Genomic DNA, 18,329 nt, shown 5'->3' with positions numbered 1-18,329 from the left:
GTTTTTTTCTTTCAGTTTGTTTATATAGTGAATTACACGGGCAGATTTTCACATGTTGAATCATACCTGCATCACTGGAATTAAGCCGACTTCATCAGGGTAGATGATCGATCTTTTGATGTGTTCTGGGATACAGTTCGTACTTTAATAGGTATTTTTGTTTCCATGTTCAAAAGTGAAATGGATCTGTAAGTCTTTGTTGAGTCTTTGTGTGGTTTGGGTATAAGAGTAACTATGGCCTCATAAAATGTGATTGGCAATGTTCCTTCTATTTCTATTTTGTAAAATAATTTGGCAAGTATTAACATTAGATCTTCTTTGAACATTTGGTAGAATTCTGCACTAAAATCATCTGGCCCTGGGCTCTTTTTGGTTGGGAGATTCTATTTTTCTTTCAGAAGAGAAACACTCTCCTCACAAAACACTTAATAAGTTTTGGGTTGTTTGTTTTAGATTTTGAGACAGAGTCTTGCTGTGGGACAAAGGTCTGTACCCTGTCACTTGTATTTTAAGTAAATGCTGATTGGCCAATAGCCAGGAAGGAAGTAGAGGCAGAGCAACGACAATTCTGGAAAGAGGGAAGTTTGGGTCTGCAGCCATCACCCAGATGCAGAGTAAGATGTTGACTGTCTCACCGAAAAAAGTACCAAGCCACATGGCTAACACAGACAAAAATTATGGGCTAATATAAGTTATAAGAGTTAATAAAAGGCCTGAGATACTAGGACAATCAGTTTATAATTAAAGTAGACCTCTGTGTGATTTCTTTGGGACTTAATGACTGCAGGAACCGGGCAGGACAAAAACCTCAGTCAGCTGAGTCTCACTATGTAGCCCAGGCTAGCCTTGAACTTGCCAAGAAGCCCCAGCAGGTCTTAAACATGGGATCCACTTGCCTTTGCCTCCAGAGGACCTGAAACCCTGTTTCTGAGTCATTTCCACTAATTAAGAAACCAAGTTGCATATATCAGTGTTATTAAAATTTAACATGATGTATTCTGCACATACAGGAAGCAAAGCTTGGTCCTCTCACATGGCAAAAATGTCTTAGGACAAGTGCCCTAAGTCAATGTTTCTTCATGCAGTACATACTCCCCAATGTCTGCTTGGTGAAGCACCACAACTGCCATAGAGTCAACTTTATTGCAATCTTAAGTAGATAGAAACCCAAAGGATGTCTGCCATGGAGTGGACGACTGCTCCCTGGTACTGAGAGTATCTTCAGTGATTTGACCCAGACCAGACTTCAGCACATGGTTCCTACACAAGGGCTGCTTTACCCCAGGATTTGTCCACACTTTGCACTTGGCAAGGTATCTGAGAGCTCTAACATGCAACCAGAATTCGTGGGTCTTGGTAAACTTTCCAAAACACATCGCCCCTGACACTAGCTTATCTGCAGAGATGTTGGCAGCCAATTCAGGATCATCTCACTCAAATAGTACACTCGGTCATTGTGCAGCTAGAAATAGTAGGTGCCATTGGGCCTGTCTGCCAGGAGCTATAGATTCTCCCTGATGTATTTTGAAATTTCTCAAACATTACTGGGGTTTCTTCTTCAGTCAAGGGGGGCATTATCGAGCTAGCTTAGCTCCCAGATTCCTAATGACTTGTTGGGATACTTTTAATGAATGCTTCTATTTCTTTGGGGGTTATAGGCTTATTTAGACTGTTTATCTGAGCTTGATTTAACTTTGGTAAGTGGAATCTGTTGAGAAAATAGTCCATTTCTTTTAGATTTCCCAATTTGGGGGAGTAGAGGTTTTTGATATATGACCTAATGATACTTTCTCTTCTGATCAATGTATTTGGAAGTCTGTAAGCTTCTTGTACCTTTATTGGTTTGTCCTTCTTTAGATTAGGAAGTTTTCTTAAACATATTTTCTGGGTTTTTGAGCTGAGAGTTTCCTTCTTCTATTCCTATTATTCTTAGGTTTGGTTTTTTTCATAGTGTCCCAGATTTCCTGTTTTGTGTTAGAAGGTTTTTAGATTTAATGCTTTCTTTCACTAATGAATCCATTTCTTCTACCATATCTTCAATACCTAAGATTCTCTCTTCCATCTCTTGTATTCTGTTGGTGATGCTTGTGTCTGTAATTCATTTTCACATACCCAGATTTTCAATTCCATAATTCCCTCAGTTTGTTTGGTTTTACCCCCTTTGGTTTTTCAAGACAGGGTTTCTCTGAAGCTTTGGAACTAGCTCCTGTAGACCAGGATGGCCTTGGACTCATAGAGATTTACCTGCCTCTGCCTCCTGAGTGCTGGGATTAAAGGCTTGTGCCACCACTGCCCAGATAGTTTGTGTTTTCTTTATTGCTTCTGTTTCAGTTTTCCTGTCCTGAATAGTTTCCTTGACCTGTTTGCTCTTTCTTGCCATTTTTTAAGGCATGTGTTGATTCCTTCTAATTTATTGATTGTCTTTTCCTTGATTTCTTTGAGAACCTTTTTCTTTTCCTCTTTGAGAACTTCTATGATCTTCATAAAGCTGTTTTTAAGGTCTTTTTCTGGTGCTTCAGCTGTGTTGGAATATTCAGGCCTGCCTGCTGTTGATTGTCTTTGCATACTGGCATTTAGGCATATGGGTTTGAGGTGATTTATGTCTAGTCCTTATTTCTGGGTTTTTTTTTTTTTTTTTTTTTTCTGGATGGGTGTTTTGTCCCTTGGCTTCTGTTTCCACTTAAGTTTTTTAGTCCTTGTGGCCTGGATTTCTGGAAGCTGTCATGTCCTCTGATCTAGGAGGGAAGAGAGTCTCTGTCCAAGTTGAGAGTGGGCATTCTGGAAGTGAGCTTGGACTTTGGTGCAGCAGAGGATCTGTTTTCCTGATTGGTATGGTCTGCACATGAGCAGCTAAAGTCTGTTTTGATTGCTGGGGTCTGCACCCGAGTGGCAGAAGTTAACTGGGGTTGGGGTCAGAGCCAGGCAAGAGTTCAGAAATGAGCCGGGCGGTGGTGGCGCATGCCTTTAATCCCAGCACTCGGGAGGCAGAGGCAGGCGGATCTTTGTGAGTTCGAGACCAGCCTGGCCTACAGAGCTAGTTCCAGGACAGGCTCCAAAGCCACAGAGAAACCCTGTCTCGAAAAACCAAAAAAAAAAAAAAAAAAAAAAAAAGAGTTCAGAAATGAGCTGGGATGGTGGGTTATGGGATGGATCTTTGAGAACTAGGAAGTGAGGCAGTTCAACTGGCAGGTGGGTCACTTACCTGACTGGTATTGCCTGTCTTATTTATTTTTTTAATCTCTTTTTACCCTACAGGTTCTTTGTGTCTATATTATGGCTTCCAGTTTGGTGTTTTTATTGGGCTTCCTGAATATGTCAATGAGCCAGTCTCTGAATTTGTATCTGTTTCCTACGCTCATTTCTTTTGTTTGCTTGTTTTGTTTTGTTCTATTCTGATAATATAAAGTCTTAATAGATAGGTAGGTAGATAAATGAATGGACAAACAGATATTATCCCTTAGAAGCCTGTTTATGTTATAATTAGATAAGAAATAGGAAGGGGGTGGATCTGCATAGAAGGGGAGGTGGGGAGGAATTGGGAGTAGGGGAAAGGGAGACCATAATCAGAATATATCATATGAGAAAAAAATCCATTTTCAATAAAAGGGAAATAAAAAAGAGGAATAATGAAGTAAGGAAGAAGAGAAAGAGGAGGAGAAAAGGCAGGAGAACTGACAAATAACAGAAGACAACCCACAAAGTCAACCAGAGCACAACCTTGATCTCCAGCTTTTGCTTCCTCTGATCTTCTAATCCTTCACGTGTTCTTCCTTTCTATGGCCACAGACCAGCAAAGAAGTATCCTATAGGATATATCTCACCTGCTACTAAAAAAAATCATATGCAAAGCCATATTTGGGAAATAATTAAACCATATTTTAAAATGCTATTCATGAAAATTCCATGATGAACAACCTTTATAAAAAGTAAGCATCCTTCTAAAAGAGGTTGGAGCCATGTGCTCATTTCTTTCTTTATGTTAGTTTCTCACCATGTATACAGCTCCAGGCAGGCACTCAAGAGGTGCCAATATACCCTCAGCCCTCCTTTCCTCATAAGCCTGCCCTGCTACTTCAAAGTTACAAGTTGCTTATTTTCATTTTAAAAATAACAATAATAAAAACTTTTAACAATTCAATTCTAAAATATGCCTTTTACATATTTAAAAAATTCTGATTAGACACAAGAGCTCACATCTGTGATCTTTAGCACTCAAGAGTAGAGGCAGCAGATCAAATTTTAAAACCAGCTTTGGCCACCCAATACTTGGTCTCAAAAGAAGGGGAGCAGGAGAAATGTGAGGAATGTTTGAGAATCAGACAGTAGCTACCCTCTCACACTGTCCTATAACCTTTAGTAGTGAGAGAGCTGTCACTGGTTCTCAATGCAAGCTGTTCTCATTTGATGTCTGTGTGTTATGCACCACATGAAAACTAGGTGTGTTCATTTTGCTTGCTGTTTACATTGTGTTCAAAGGATTAAGATATAGGAATGAAATTTAAAATGATTGTAAATGTTAGGCACAGCATGGCAAGTGGGGTTATTACCAATGAAGCAAACACGTATGACTGAAGTAACATCCCCAGTTCCTTACTTTCTCATAAAGTAACAGTCACGTGTTAAATTAAGTGAAAATGCTTTGTCATTCTTCTATTGGCAATATTTTTGTTTCCATTAATAGTATCAAATATTGTGTATTTTATAAAAGATGTGACAGATAGTCGTTGGAACATAATAGTGAAAGATGAGACCTCCCTATGTCAACTGACTCCACACTTACAGCAATGGCAGTTGTTCCTGCTGGGTTATCTACAAGTACCAAGTTTGGAGATAAGCAAGGTGACTGTTCTGCTCCTTCCCTAGTGCTGCAAGGTCCATGGTTCCAGAACATGTGTCAGAGTTTGCAAGAGCAGTTCCTCTCACACACACACCCCTACTCATTCCACCCCACCCAATGATAAGAACAAGAAGCTGAATTTTATTCCTCAGGCGAATGTCCAAACTGCCTACCTGGCCTTGGGAGAGCCATATCCTGACCATAACTGTCTTTTCAAGTATCACCTTCCACGTTACATACACCAAAACATGGCCAGGTCTCTGAATTTTCTACAACAGCCCAAAGCACAAGTCCTTTTTATTCTGAACAAACAATTGCAAAATTCCGTGTTCCACCTTTCCTATGACTTGGACACCCCAACTCTACCATGTGTTTCCACCACCAACCTCACAACAACAGTCCCACGAAAAACAAGAAGGAAGTAAACCCAATCCTACAGAAATCTACTGTGTCATCCTCCAGCTCGGGCATTTGATCCTTTAACTATGCAACATGACATGCCTCATATCCACATTTCAAATGCAATTCTGGGTACCATGAACAAGAAAGAACTGGTACAGGAGAGGAAATGGGAGCTTGTAAAGACCTTAACAGTGCAATTCTAGCTTTACTTGCCATTGCATTCTACTTAAAAAGATCAAATTAATAAAGTATTTTCTTATTCAAATTTCCAAACCACCAGTTTCTAAAAACTGGTTTTGTTGGTGAATAGGCACTCCCAAAGGGACTGAATCTCTTTCACAAAGTGACACAGTTAGGCAGACTCTCAAGGGATAACACCAAACAATTAACTAACTCAATGAAGACATTTGCTAAAACCAAAGCATACACAATAGATGATATTGACAGTTATGTGGAAAAATACAAATGAAGCAATTTTTCATACTTCAATTTGCTCACATAATTTGCTAAAGACACAGGACTACACACATTAGCTATTTTTGACACTGTATGGCAAAATGTTTATGTGTCATCACAATTAAACTAAAAATGAATGCATTACTATTTTTGTTCATCCATGCAAAATAAAATACAAAAAACAGTTTTTACAATTATATTGGATGCTTTTGATTCATTATTGATTTGTATATCAAATTAGTCTCATGACTCACAATCATATGTTTTTTCGGATACAAAGAAAGGAGATAGGACAGATGGAGGCCACACATGGCAGGTGAGAACACAAAAGTCTGAAAAAACTAGACAGATCAGTAAAAATGATAAGAAGCCACAAATATTAGAATAGTGCCAATATTTATTATCTAAAAGAAGAGGGTAGTGAAGGCAAGAAAACAGCTAAGAGGGTCAGTGAGATGACTCAGCAGGCAAAGATACTGTGGCTAAGCCTGTAAAACTGAGTGTGATCCCTGGGACCCTATATTGGCATAAGAAAACTGACTTCTATAGGTTGCCCTGTGATCTCCACGCATGTACTGTGGCACATAGATATAGTCCCCATCCACACAATAATATTAATGTAATTCTGAAACATTTTAAAGAAGAAAACCATTGGAGAAAGGTAGTCATGGGAAAAATTACACACATAAAACTCACAGAGGACTACTAAACAGAAAATAGAAAGAATGTATGTCGACTTTCAGAGAAAGCCCAGAGCTGACACAGGTGTAGAAGTTAATTGGCAAAGAGAAAACAGCTGAAATCAGGAAGATAGCAAAAACAGGAAATCAGCAAGAGAAAGCATACAGAGAAATGATGAGAACCCAACCCCATAACTATTTTCAAAAGGAAGAAAATCCTATGAAGGTAACTGAGATGGAGCACCAGGTCCCATGCTATAATGGGCAATATCTGTATTATAGAAGCTTTGCACAAAAAATGGTCATGTTTTCTGTTTTGAAGAACTGAGATTGTTAACTGTGCTGTAACCATGAAAGACAAAAACAAAACACAACAACAAAAACAAACAAACAAACCAGAAGATGATGACAAGGAGCAGAAAGACGGTGGAGCACCTGACCAAGCAACTGAGCATGCAGCAGAAACAGATTGGGAAAGTGAGGCAAACCACAACAGTCAGCGGGGAGGGCTGTGGAATTTTCCTTTACACTGTGTGAACATGTGTCTGTCACTGTGACTGGTTTAATAATGAGATGAATGGTCAATAGCTAGGCAGGAAGAGGTCGGGTGGGACTTCTGTGGAGTTCAGAGCCAAGGCAACCAACCCACATTAAAAAAAAAATTGGTTAAAAGATATAGGTTAATTTAAGTTATAAGAACTATTTAGGAACAAGCCTAAGCTAAGGCCGAGTTTTCACAATTAATAATAAGTCTCCATGTCGTTTGTTTTTTTGTGAGCTGGAGACTTAAAGACAAATCGGTCTACATGACAGGTATCAGCTGGAGCATGTGTGGGTGGAGATCTCAGGCAGAGCACCTCCTGCATCTTCAACAACACAGGCTAAGCTGTAGTCGATCTTTTATTTTGAGAAAGTACTTGTTCAAGGACACGGGCTTTTATTTTTACTCTAACAATTTACTGTTTGTCTTCTCAGTATCTTACTTTTGGGCTGTTTACCATTCTCCACTCCAATTCTCACGGGTCTAGGAGACCAGCCCATTCCAGGTCAAGGGATCTTGGAGGACACTCTAAGGTAAACACACTTGCATCTGAAGTGGGGAAAAGCTCAGCCCACCCGACAGAAACAGCGTGTCAGTGAGTTCAAACAGCATGTAACAATTAACTAGTGCACTACAGTGGATACAGGATCAGTAAGCAGGAAGCACAGGAAAGCTACTGTACTAGACAACAAAAACCAATGTGGTCAGAAACCGAAGAGGTGAAGAAAGAAAAGAAAAACATCTGTGCTGCACAGATGTGTAAATCCTGGGGCTGTTTGGAAATGAACAGAACTGTAGCTTGTGGGAAGGGGTGAACCAGCATTGACCTTGCCCACCAGTAGCATCACCACATAAAGAGAACAGGCCTCAAGTATATGTGGTATCAGTATTATAAAACTCTAGAAACAGATTATTGTTCCACCCGTTAAATTTCCCCCACCCCTATTTCCCATCCCTACAGCACAGGGACACACTGACACACATACATGTGCATGCTCAAGCGCAAACCACATCGCACATGCTCGCTCTATTTCAATCATTACTAAATCATACACTTTCTTATTATACACACAAAAAAGGTTCTGTATTTTATTAAAAGGATAGTTTGAGAAAATGTTGTAGGCTATACATTCTGAAGCACATTCTGTGAGTTTCACGTCAACATTTTACTCAAGAGACTACATGATAATTTTTGAAATGCCTCACTGTTTTGACATCACTCGAGATGTGACTGTAACTATCATGGGTCACTAGATAATAAAATAGAATTGAATTATAGCCAATATCAGAGTTTTACAGTTAACATTTGCAACGCATTTATAATAGAAAACTAAATAATCTTTAAAACCTTTAATATTAATGATGTTTTTCATGCATCAACACTCTAATAAATGTTTCCCCCAAATACTGATTTTAAGTATTAAATGACTGACAGGATTGTAGCTATGAAAAATGGCCATGAAAGCAGCAAATACCTGAGGTACTCACAGCTGTGGAGTAGGGGTTATGAGCTCCAGTATTCTCAGCCCAGCAGCCACATCCATAAAGAGCAGCCTAGAAAGACAGAGAATAGACTCATACAATACTTACTGAATATTATACATAATTTTCAGTTTTCAATATGAAAGTAATATCCATCAAATAAAACTCAGTTTATTAAAAATAAACAAAATAGACAACAAAGCAAATTAAGTATGAAGTGTCATAATGAAATCTATTACCTGTATGCTAATTAAAAATGAAAATAAGAGAATCCCCACCTCAACAAAACAGGGTAGACTGAAAAACAAGGGATGACTGAAGAACCACACTAGGAGTTGTTTTCTTGTGCACACAAATGCACACACAGATAAAACACTAAAAAATAGTTCATAACAGCATATATTTATAAGAGTTTGCATAAGAACTATGCAAACAATGGTTTTCAAACTCTCAAGGCTGTATCTATTTCTAGATATGCAATGCATTACTGTTCCCCATACTCTCACTCTGCTATGACAAGGACACCGGAACTTACTCTTCCTACCTAACTATATCTTTGACTAGCTTTTCCCTGTGCCCTTCCTTATGCTTTCCCCAGTAGCTAGTAACATTAATAAATCAGCATATACATAAATCAATATTTTGTCTAAAAAATGTGTAGATATTATATGTCATTCAAAAAGATCAGTAGGGCCTGAGACGTGGTTCAATGCGTAAAGCAGTTGCCACATAACCAGAAGGACCAGAATATGGCTCCCCAAACCTACACAGAAAGTCAGGCAGGCATGGCAGTCACCTGTAATACCAGAATTAAAGGCAGAAAAATAGGATCCCTGGGGCAAGCTGGACCAGTCAGAATAAGGAAGCTCCAAGTTCAGGGAGAGACCATGCCTCAGTAAATAAAGTGGAGAACAATCAAAGAAAACATTCAACATCAATTTCAGTCTAGACACACCCGTGCATGCTTACACATATACTCACACACGTAGACTTGCATATACACACGTAACACACATACAAATGCAGAGTACTAGCAAATGTGCTCTACTACTCTAACAATGTAGAAGTTCTTAGAGAACAGCAAGAGAAAGTTGTCTTAGTGCCATCAGTAATGCTTCCTAGTCCTAAAACCCTTTCCTTTCACAGTTTGCTGGCCAGTTGCTCTGTTGGCTCCTGTAACCAATATGGTGCCTTAAAATAAGGATTGTCGACTCAGTCCTAAATCGGATAGCTCCACCTCATCCCTCCCCTAAAAGCTCAGGGAACCCTGCAGAAGAGGAGGCAAAAAACAGTGTAGGAGCCAGAGGGGACAGAGGACACCAGGAGAACAAGGCCCTCTAAAACAGCATGACCGAAGCTCACATAACTCGCAGAGACTAAAACAGCCTGCACAGAACCTGCACAGGGCCTGCACCCCTGCATTTATAAAATAGCTTCCGGTTTAGTGTTTTATATGAGTCCTAGATGTGTGAACACGTGTTTCTTTTGCCTTCTCTTGGGCTCTCTTGCTTCTCTTTTGTTCAATTTCAGTGAATAAGTTTTTGTTTTGTTTTGTTTTATTATTATCTCTTAGAAGCCTATTTGTTCTCTAATGAGAGACAGAAAGGGAGTAGATCCTGAGGGGAAGAAAGGTGAGAAGACACTGGGAGGAGTGGGGGAAAAACCACAATCAGCATATATTATGTGAGGAAAAAACCTATTTTCAATAAAAAAGAAAAAAGTTTTAAAAATAAGTGTTCTTAAACTAGAGAAATGCTGAATTTCTGAGGAATTTACGGGCAAGAACTCTGGTTTCTGGAGCACCTGACACAGTATCTGGTGAAGTACGAGGCATGCTACTGAGCAAGTTCATTATCACAGCACCGTTATGGGGGACTTGGTGCTCTCCACCAGTGGAGGTGGACCTTGGTTCAGAGGGCAGAGTTCAGTGGGCTGGAATGGACCATAGGAAGACAGAGAGACACGGAGAAGAGAAAAAGGGACTTGGAAGAGATTCTTGGGCTTTTGGATCTGGGAAACGTTGAGACTCGGGTCAGTCGCTCTTTCCTCCACTATTCTTTGAATTTATCAAGTGTTCACCACAATTTCTGACTCCTGGGTGTTTATTAATATTAGGACAAATAAGGTAAATGTTTTACATCACTATTAGTAATGAAAAACTGGTATAGGTGACTGACAGTAACCGAAATAAGCTTTGGTGGAGCAATACACAGAAATCCTAACAAAGGCTAACAATGAAAGGATTAAGTTTCTGAAAAACTTAATACAAATAGGTGTGGAAGCTAATGCCTTTAAGCCCAGAACTCAAAAGGCAGAGGCAGGAAGGACTCAGTTCCAACCCAGTCCCACACAGTAAGTTCCAGCAAGGGATACATAGCCCTGTCTCAAACAAACAAGTGAAAACAATACAAAAAGATTTACTATCTTGTGGATTTCTAGAATCTACAACACATGCAGCACTCACCACTATAAATACAGATTCCCTCCCCCAACACTGGACTGCGACTTCTGGAGCTCACTCAGCTGACAGGCTAAGGCAGAGAAGAGTACACAGATAAAATTTCAGCTTTTTGCGACACTCCAGTTTTTTAAATATCCTTAGAACTCAATTGCTCCAATATTCTACCCAGCAGGAATCTCCACGAAGCAACCATCTGCTTCTGTTATGAGAGCTTACTGCCTTATGGGAACATGTTATCCTAGTAAGCCCTTCTAACTGCTACAAAGTCCCTCATTGTGTGGTCAAGTTTGCTTATTAGAACTTCCACCTACAGTGCTCTGGAAGCAACCTAGTTCCTTTATACAAAACCCTGGGGTGGGGGGAATGGGCACCTCTCAGAGAGCCAGGGGAAGGCGCCTTCCAAAAAAAGGATACACAGTATTGCTCGCCCCTTTTTTTCTTCTCTTTAAGAAAATTTCTTGTATAATATCTCCTCTTAATTGCATGGCCTCAAGCTGACTTACTTTCCTTAACCTTCTGAAAACAGAATGAAATAGTAACAAAAATACAATAATAATAAAGAATTTGGCCTTTATTATTCACCTCTGTAAGTAAAATGCAAAACTGTAAAAAGTGTTTAGAAGCTTCCTATGTTGGAAGTAAAATTATATTAAAGGTGTTATACATAATAAAAAATAACTTATATAAATAACATATTACTTAACTGTCTCAAGACTATTGTTTTCTATAAAATGAGCATAATAATGTAGCAAGCGATTGTTGTAGAAGACCTATAATCCCAGCAGCTTGGCATCTTAGGCATGAGGATCACAAGTGTAAGGCTAGCCTGGGACACGGAGCAAGTTTAAAGGTCAGCCTAGACAACTAAAAAAGAAAAAAGTGATCGCAAAGAGTACAGCTGAGTCAGCCTTGCATGCACAGGACCTGAATTCACCACAAAACAACAAAGAATAATAAAAGCACTTCTATTATTGTCAAGGAACCATGTGAATGAAAGCGTATGTTGAACACTGCAAGTGTATAACCAATGGCAGTGATAGATCAAGGACGTAGGAAGTGCAATTTAAATGTGTCGTGTCAATCTTCTAGAACTTGGTAAGCACTATAGCATTTCATCTTCAGACCTTGGTAACTATTTATTTTATAGTAAAGTTTATTAATTCCTTTCTCATATCCCCGCTATAAACTTTAATGGTTACACACTAAAAGAAGTAAACTCTTGTTCAAATTAAATTTTACAATTTGCATTCCTATTAAATAGCTATAGCGGGTATGCCAGTTTTCAGAAGTCATTCATTTGAGCATTTACAATACATTGAAATGCATCTCATTTCTGTAAGGTTTGACCTAGCCTTTGAAAGGACACGTTTTTGTGCTTCACAGTTTTCTTTACCTCTCATTTGATTCTTCCTATCTCCAGGTTCACGATGACTCCTGGACCCAGCAGTTTCATACAAGTTAGCAATGCTGTTTTCCTCTAAGCACTGCCTGTCTCTTCATGTGAAGCCTAGACGCCTCCTGAGACACGCCATCTCAGACTCATTCAGCTGCTGTTCTGAGGAGCGTTTCATTGTCCAGGTTTCGGGATTGTAAAGAAGGCAGGCAGCTCAAGACAAGTGTCTCATGTAATTTTGTTGTTGTCCTTATGTCTCTTGCTGATCAAACCTTCCCTAGTACCTGGAATGCAACCCTCATTAACCCTATCTGCCTCTTGATATCTGAAATAGTTCCCTCCTTTGAACTGAGGTTTCTTCCCAGATAAACAAAGTTGTCTGCTTGCTTGAGGTTTGATGTGGGAGTCCTCTCTGTATACTGCAAATACCACTGGTTAATGAATAAAGAAACAGCTTTGGACCTATAGCAAGGCAGAATTTAGCTAGGCAGGGAAAACTAAACTTAATGCTGGGGAAAGAAGACGGAGTCAGAGAAGCCATGTAGCCCCACCAGAGACAGATGCCAGAACTTTACCCAGTAAGTCACATCCTCATGGCAATACACAGATCAATAGAAATGGGTTAAATTAATATGTAAGAGTTAGCCAATAAGAAGCTAGAGCTAATGGGCCAAGCAGTAATCTAATTACAGTTTCTGAGGAAAGGAACAAGCAGCCCTATTACAACAGAGGTTATGATTCTTTATTACAATGTTAAAATCCTGTGCACCCTTCCTATGTGTTGCATCTCAGTCTCTCGATGTTTACTTTCATACCAAGGATTTCACTGACTTTCACCACTCTACTTACCATGGCCTGCGGATCACTTGGACTTTCAGCAAGTAGTGCTGTATCATTGCCAAAATGCAAATTACTGATTCACACGCCACCTATCTGCACACCTGTCTCCTCATCCACCAGGGCTGTTGCTATTATTAATTCCAGGAACATATTAAAGAGCAGTGGTGAGAGGATGCATCCCTGCAACACCCCTATGATTGTCTTAAACTCATCACTTAGCTCTCCACAGACTTTGACTGATGCAAAGGTGTATTTTTAGGCATTTTCTAGTATTGTAGTTTTCTCTGGGTACCTGTAGAACCTCATCGTTTTCCATTACTTCAGGAAGGCATCTGATAGCATTTGGAGGAAAGGAATTTGGCACACACAACACCATGACCTTCATTTCACATATGAGACAAGATCCAAATACTGAGTTTTAAATAACCTCTTTAAAAAGTTACAGGAGAGTGTCTTGATTCATAAATATTTACTAAGATCATAAGAAATGTGCAAAGTCAGGTCATAATGCCCACCACCCGTGGTATATCAAATTTACTCTTAGATTTCATTTTCAATACAGAATTAAAGACTGGAGGTGGAGAAGGAAGGCTGGATAAAAGCTCTGCAAGAGAACTCAGGCTAAGAAAGTTTCACATGAATTAGAATTTCTTCATCTGCTAAATATTTGTCTGTGATACAGGGGGACCAAAAATCCTAGCTACCCTGTAAAATGTCTAAAGTCAGAGGAGACACAGAGAATGCCAAAAAGTCACTGTGACTTGAATGGAGTAAAACGCGTTACTCTAAAACCATGTTCTCACTTCAAAAAGCAACGGGCAATACAGTCAGGGAGTGTTTGCTCCTACAGTCATATTCACTAAGGAAGATGTAAATCAATACATGATTATTAAATGTCTACTACAAACAAAAGCCAGTGCCACCCAGGGTGCTGAGAGCAGTGAGGTCAGGGTCACTGGTCATAAATAAAGGTCAACAAGAGCCCCGTCACCATGAGATGGCTCTTTAAAAAAATAAGACTTAAAGAATTTTTGGTTTTGATCTATAAAAATTAAATGTTCAAGAACAAGAATTTTTATTTTTCCTAAGGAAAAAACATCCCTAGTACTTGAATGGTTGCACTTAGACAGATTTCATTTTGAAAAGCAGAATTATTAACCCACAGATCCTTACCTGCCCAACTCTCCCTGGATGTTTCAAGGCCAAGCCTCCACTGGAGACAGCAGCAGCAACATTCCCTTCATGATCGACCACCACAGCACCCACTGTGTCCAAGGTGCCTGAGTCATTTTCCTGTGGAACAATAGAGACATGAGTGTCCACTGGCACAAAACACCTAGACATGACTGCACATCAGGCACAGTGCACAGCAGGCCTGGTGTGAGGGATCAAGAACTACACAGGGAGCACAGTGTTTAACAGGCCTGGTGAAATCATAACATGAAAAAAAAATCTGAATTATTCCTTAAGTGCAACAGTTATAATCCATTTCTTTATTATTTTATTGCTTTTCCCTTAATCTCAGAAATTAAATAAGTAACTGAGAATGTGGGTGAAAAGACCTACGATCTAAAGGAACAATAAATGCTACCACTCATGTTTTAAAGTATATTATGCACAGACTTCGAGGAGCGGATAATGCATTCAGAAAAGGAAGAAAATTGCATTCGCCATCTTGGAGTTCAAGACAAGATCATTTTCCCATCGATCCCTTGCTTAAGAGAAATCTTACAACATAGTCCCTTTTCTGCTATTATTAATAAGCTTGGCAACTGGTGACAGAAAACTGTGTGTTATTGGAAGGCATCTTTGTGTCCTGAGCCTTCTCACTAGTCCCACGTTTAAGACATCTAAAATGTATTAACAGCAGCTGTCTCCTATCACCAAGGTTTCCTGGTCATCCATGACAAAGGACAAACTACTAGATAAGAACAGAATTAAAGGAGGCATGGAGAAAATTTCCTTACTATATATTAAAAAGGGGGGGGGGTATTGTACACTGTTAGGCCAAGAACAGTCATAGTAAGTATTCTTAGCCTTGGGCAAGGTTGTCAAACTGTATGCCAAAGCTCCAACATGAATGGAAGAACCATGAACAACCCAGGTTCACAAGAGTAGCGAGCTACCCAGACTTGATACTCAGACTATTGGCAAAGCTTCATTTGTTCCCGCAGTGCACTAAGAGGTGAAGAGACACAAAGGCATCAGAAAAGGTCTGTGAGCACCTGCGGCCATCTCAGCTAGGGAGTTGAAGGGAGCTTTCAAATATCAGAAGCAGAACTCAAACAAAAGCTTTCTTCCCTAAACTAAATTGGAAGCGTAGAGGTAGAGCGTGTCACACAATTTTTCTTTGAATGTGGTAACATGAAGCAGTTACATGTCTCTACTTCTTACTCAGAGTCCTAACACCCTAAAGTGTAACGAAACAATGACCAAGAGTTCTGCCATTGGAAGAAAAGGTTCATGGGGATGAAGTAAGTTTAACGTTTTTAATCATACACGTAGCTTGAAGGAAGGGTAGCAAGTGGAACTACGTGGGCACATCCCATAATACTATAGTTCTACTCACGAGAAGGATCATGATCTTCAAGGACAATTTCAGGGTCAACAACTCCCTGAGTAGGGCATCTAGTTCACTCGGCACCTATTATGTTTTAAGTCTATCTGGATTCCCTGTGTGCATAAAAGCCCAGGGCTGATTATACAGTCTGTGCATGCCAGTGTCTGAGCAAGTCTTTCTCCTTTTCTGAGGAGCTGATTTTATGTGATGCCAGAGGCTGCAGTAAGTAGATTTAACAGCAATGGTTTTGCTCCTTCACATCATTTATCTTCTTTGCTGAGTAAGATTAAGAATCAAAGTACAGAAATACAGCAAAATGCACTTGAAAAACAAGGCCTGGTAGCATTCCATGGGGGCTATCATCAGCCAAATCAAAAAGGGAGCTTTTAAGGTGAAAGTGTTTAATGTTCTTACTAATCATTTCTAAATTATTTAACTTTGTAACAAAAGTATTTAAATTACAAGCCTTTTGTGTTCTATACCAGGGCTTCTTCAGCTTTAATGCTCATAGAAATCACAAAGAGAATCTGTTTAAGTGAAGATTCCTATCAAGTAACCCAGGAACTAGCCAAGACCAAGTCTGACAATCTTATAGGTAACACTGATGCTGGTCCACAGCCCCTTTGAAAAGCAAGGTCTGATAGCATTCCATAAGGCTCTCAACAGCTGAACTAAAATATACAGGCACAAGAATGGTGAAGGAGAAACCTGAAGCAGCTGAGACTAAGATGCTACTACAATACAATGTGATTCTGCCCTTACTACCCAGCTGTCAGCATATCACCACTTGCATGCTACCACAGGCATACTACCAAGTGTACCCAAGAGCTAATCTGACATAAGTGCTTTTAGTTATTTTTTAAGATAAATAACTCTTACACAAATGAATAGACTTAATTTTCTTTAACAGTTAAGTTGACATAAAATCAAGAAAGAATCCTCCTTTTATTTTGAGATTACCTTGGCAATAATATTTACTTTGTTTGTTTGCTTTGGTTTGGTTTTTTTTGAGACAGGGTTTCTCTGTAGCTTTGGAGCCTGTCCTAGAACTAGGTCTTGTAGAACAGGCTGGCCTCGAATTCAGAGATTTGCCATCTCTGAATGCTGAGTGCTGGGTTAGAAGCATGTGCCACCACCGCCTGGCAGCAAAGCTATTTTTTGAGAGATATATAGCGGGACTTTGTGTCATTTGGAAATCTATGCATACTTTCTTGGTTCTCGACCAGATACAGCCTAAGGTAAGGCTTTGTAGGCTTGCTAAAGACAATTTCTGACAAATACAGTTTTCCTATTGCACTCTCAAACATCTGAGGACAGTCTTCATCTTTTTAAAGGTGACAAAAACATATTTACAGTATTCAGCATGATGTTTGAACACAAATATATGTTGTACCATGTATGGTAGAATCTAGATAGTTAACATATGCATTATACCCACACTTAGCCTGTGTGTCTGTATGTGTGCACATACGCATTCATGATCATGCATTCTGGAATGTGCACATATACGTGCAGACTGGTAAGAGTTCTTAAAATTTTTCTTAACCCCCATCATTCCTAGGACAGAAGATTGCTTATTTTCTTATCATAAGGCAATATTCTACTACATAGCTAAACCCCCAAGTCTTAAAATGTATTTTATAAGGGTATTTTATTAGTTGTTTGCATTTTTGTTGTATTTGTTTGTTTTGAATAAACTACCGTACTGACCTTGCTTAAGTATCTTTCAGGAAAATAACTTTACAGGGAAGCATGGCATGAATACAAGAACCAGAGTATTATCTGCAGGAGCCGTCCTTGCATGACTATTAGGATACTATAAACTAAGAGAACTTCTCTGCCTAACCAAAACACCACAGAGATATCTAAAAACCAATGTCAGTGTAGCTGGATCACACAGATGGATTTGCTGTAATCTGATTTTTAAAATGAAAAATGCAGAAAAGAGGAGTCTGTTCTAAATTAAGCTCTATATCCCTAAGAGTCTACAACACCTGCAAAAATCTGAGCTACTTCATAAATATCTAAGAGGCATTCCACAGACTTCATATACTGCAAAGCAAATTTTAAGATAATGAAGTAATATTTAAAGATTTTTATGAAGTGTAGATAAATTGAGTGAAAGACAAATATTGGTATTTTTGGCATAATAATCTCACAGAGCTCATTTATATGGGAATGAAATCTTGGGTTGAAACACACAATAACTGTTACTATTCAGAACTACCATTACAGTCTTACACCCCATAAATACTTAAAAATCCATGTGCCACACAGATACACATGCACTTATTGTCCCTGACTAAAGCAGGCCATTCATATTACTTTTTCTGATAAAATGTGACAAGAAAACAAGTGTATAAACTAGGGGGTTCTTTTTTTCCAGAATAAAGACACGTATGTGAATTTGGCAGAAAACATACCAGTACCATGGAAAAGACTAAAATCAACTTTCTAACAGTAATTTCAGTTTTCCCTGATCCAAGATAGAGACAGGTTTTACATAATTATCACAAAAAGTCATGGAAGTAACACGTGTAAAGTACTTTAGAGGTAATAAATCTCTGGGTGGGGGGCTGGTGATTCTCACCAGAAATTACACCTCTAGTCTGGTTCTCTAGTTCTGAAACACTTTAAGTCACCAGCTATCAATCACTTGTCTCATTAGCATGAATAC

The 18,329-nt window shown here is 39.1% G+C and overlaps 1 protein-coding gene and 1 pseudogene across 5 annotated transcripts in view; both read right to left on the bottom strand.

Annotated features, from left to right (window-relative positions):
• Positions 1-18,329, bottom strand: part of Tasp1 (taspase 1) — a 218,774-nt gene that overhangs the window by 103,580 nt on the left and 96,865 nt on the right. For 4 of the 5 annotated variants that reach the window (XM_050134317.1, XM_050134318.1, XM_050134316.1 and 1 more), the window contains 2 exons: positions 14,266-14,385; positions 8,392-8,470 (listed from right to left, as the gene is read on the bottom strand). In XM_050134317.1, the coding sequence (XP_049990274.1) occupies positions 8,392-8,470; positions 14,266-14,385 (199 nt within the window). The remainder of the gene's footprint in view (positions 1-8,391; positions 8,471-14,265; positions 14,386-18,329) is intronic. The other variant, XR_007590415.1, reaches the window with a different exon arrangement.
• LOC126496741 (60S ribosome subunit biogenesis protein NIP7 homolog) lies at positions 1,062-1,575 on the bottom strand (annotated as a pseudogene).

Source organism: Alexandromys fortis, unplaced genomic scaffold, assembly GCF_014885135.2.
Source record: "Alexandromys fortis isolate MF-2015 unplaced genomic scaffold, M_Fortis_MF-2015_v1.1 scaffold_6, whole genome shotgun sequence".
In the NCBI taxonomy this organism is placed as follows: Eukaryota; Metazoa; Chordata; class Mammalia; order Rodentia; family Cricetidae; genus Alexandromys; species Alexandromys fortis.
Note: the sequence above shows the minus strand (reverse complement) of the source record. Positions and strands in the feature narration are given on the sequence as shown.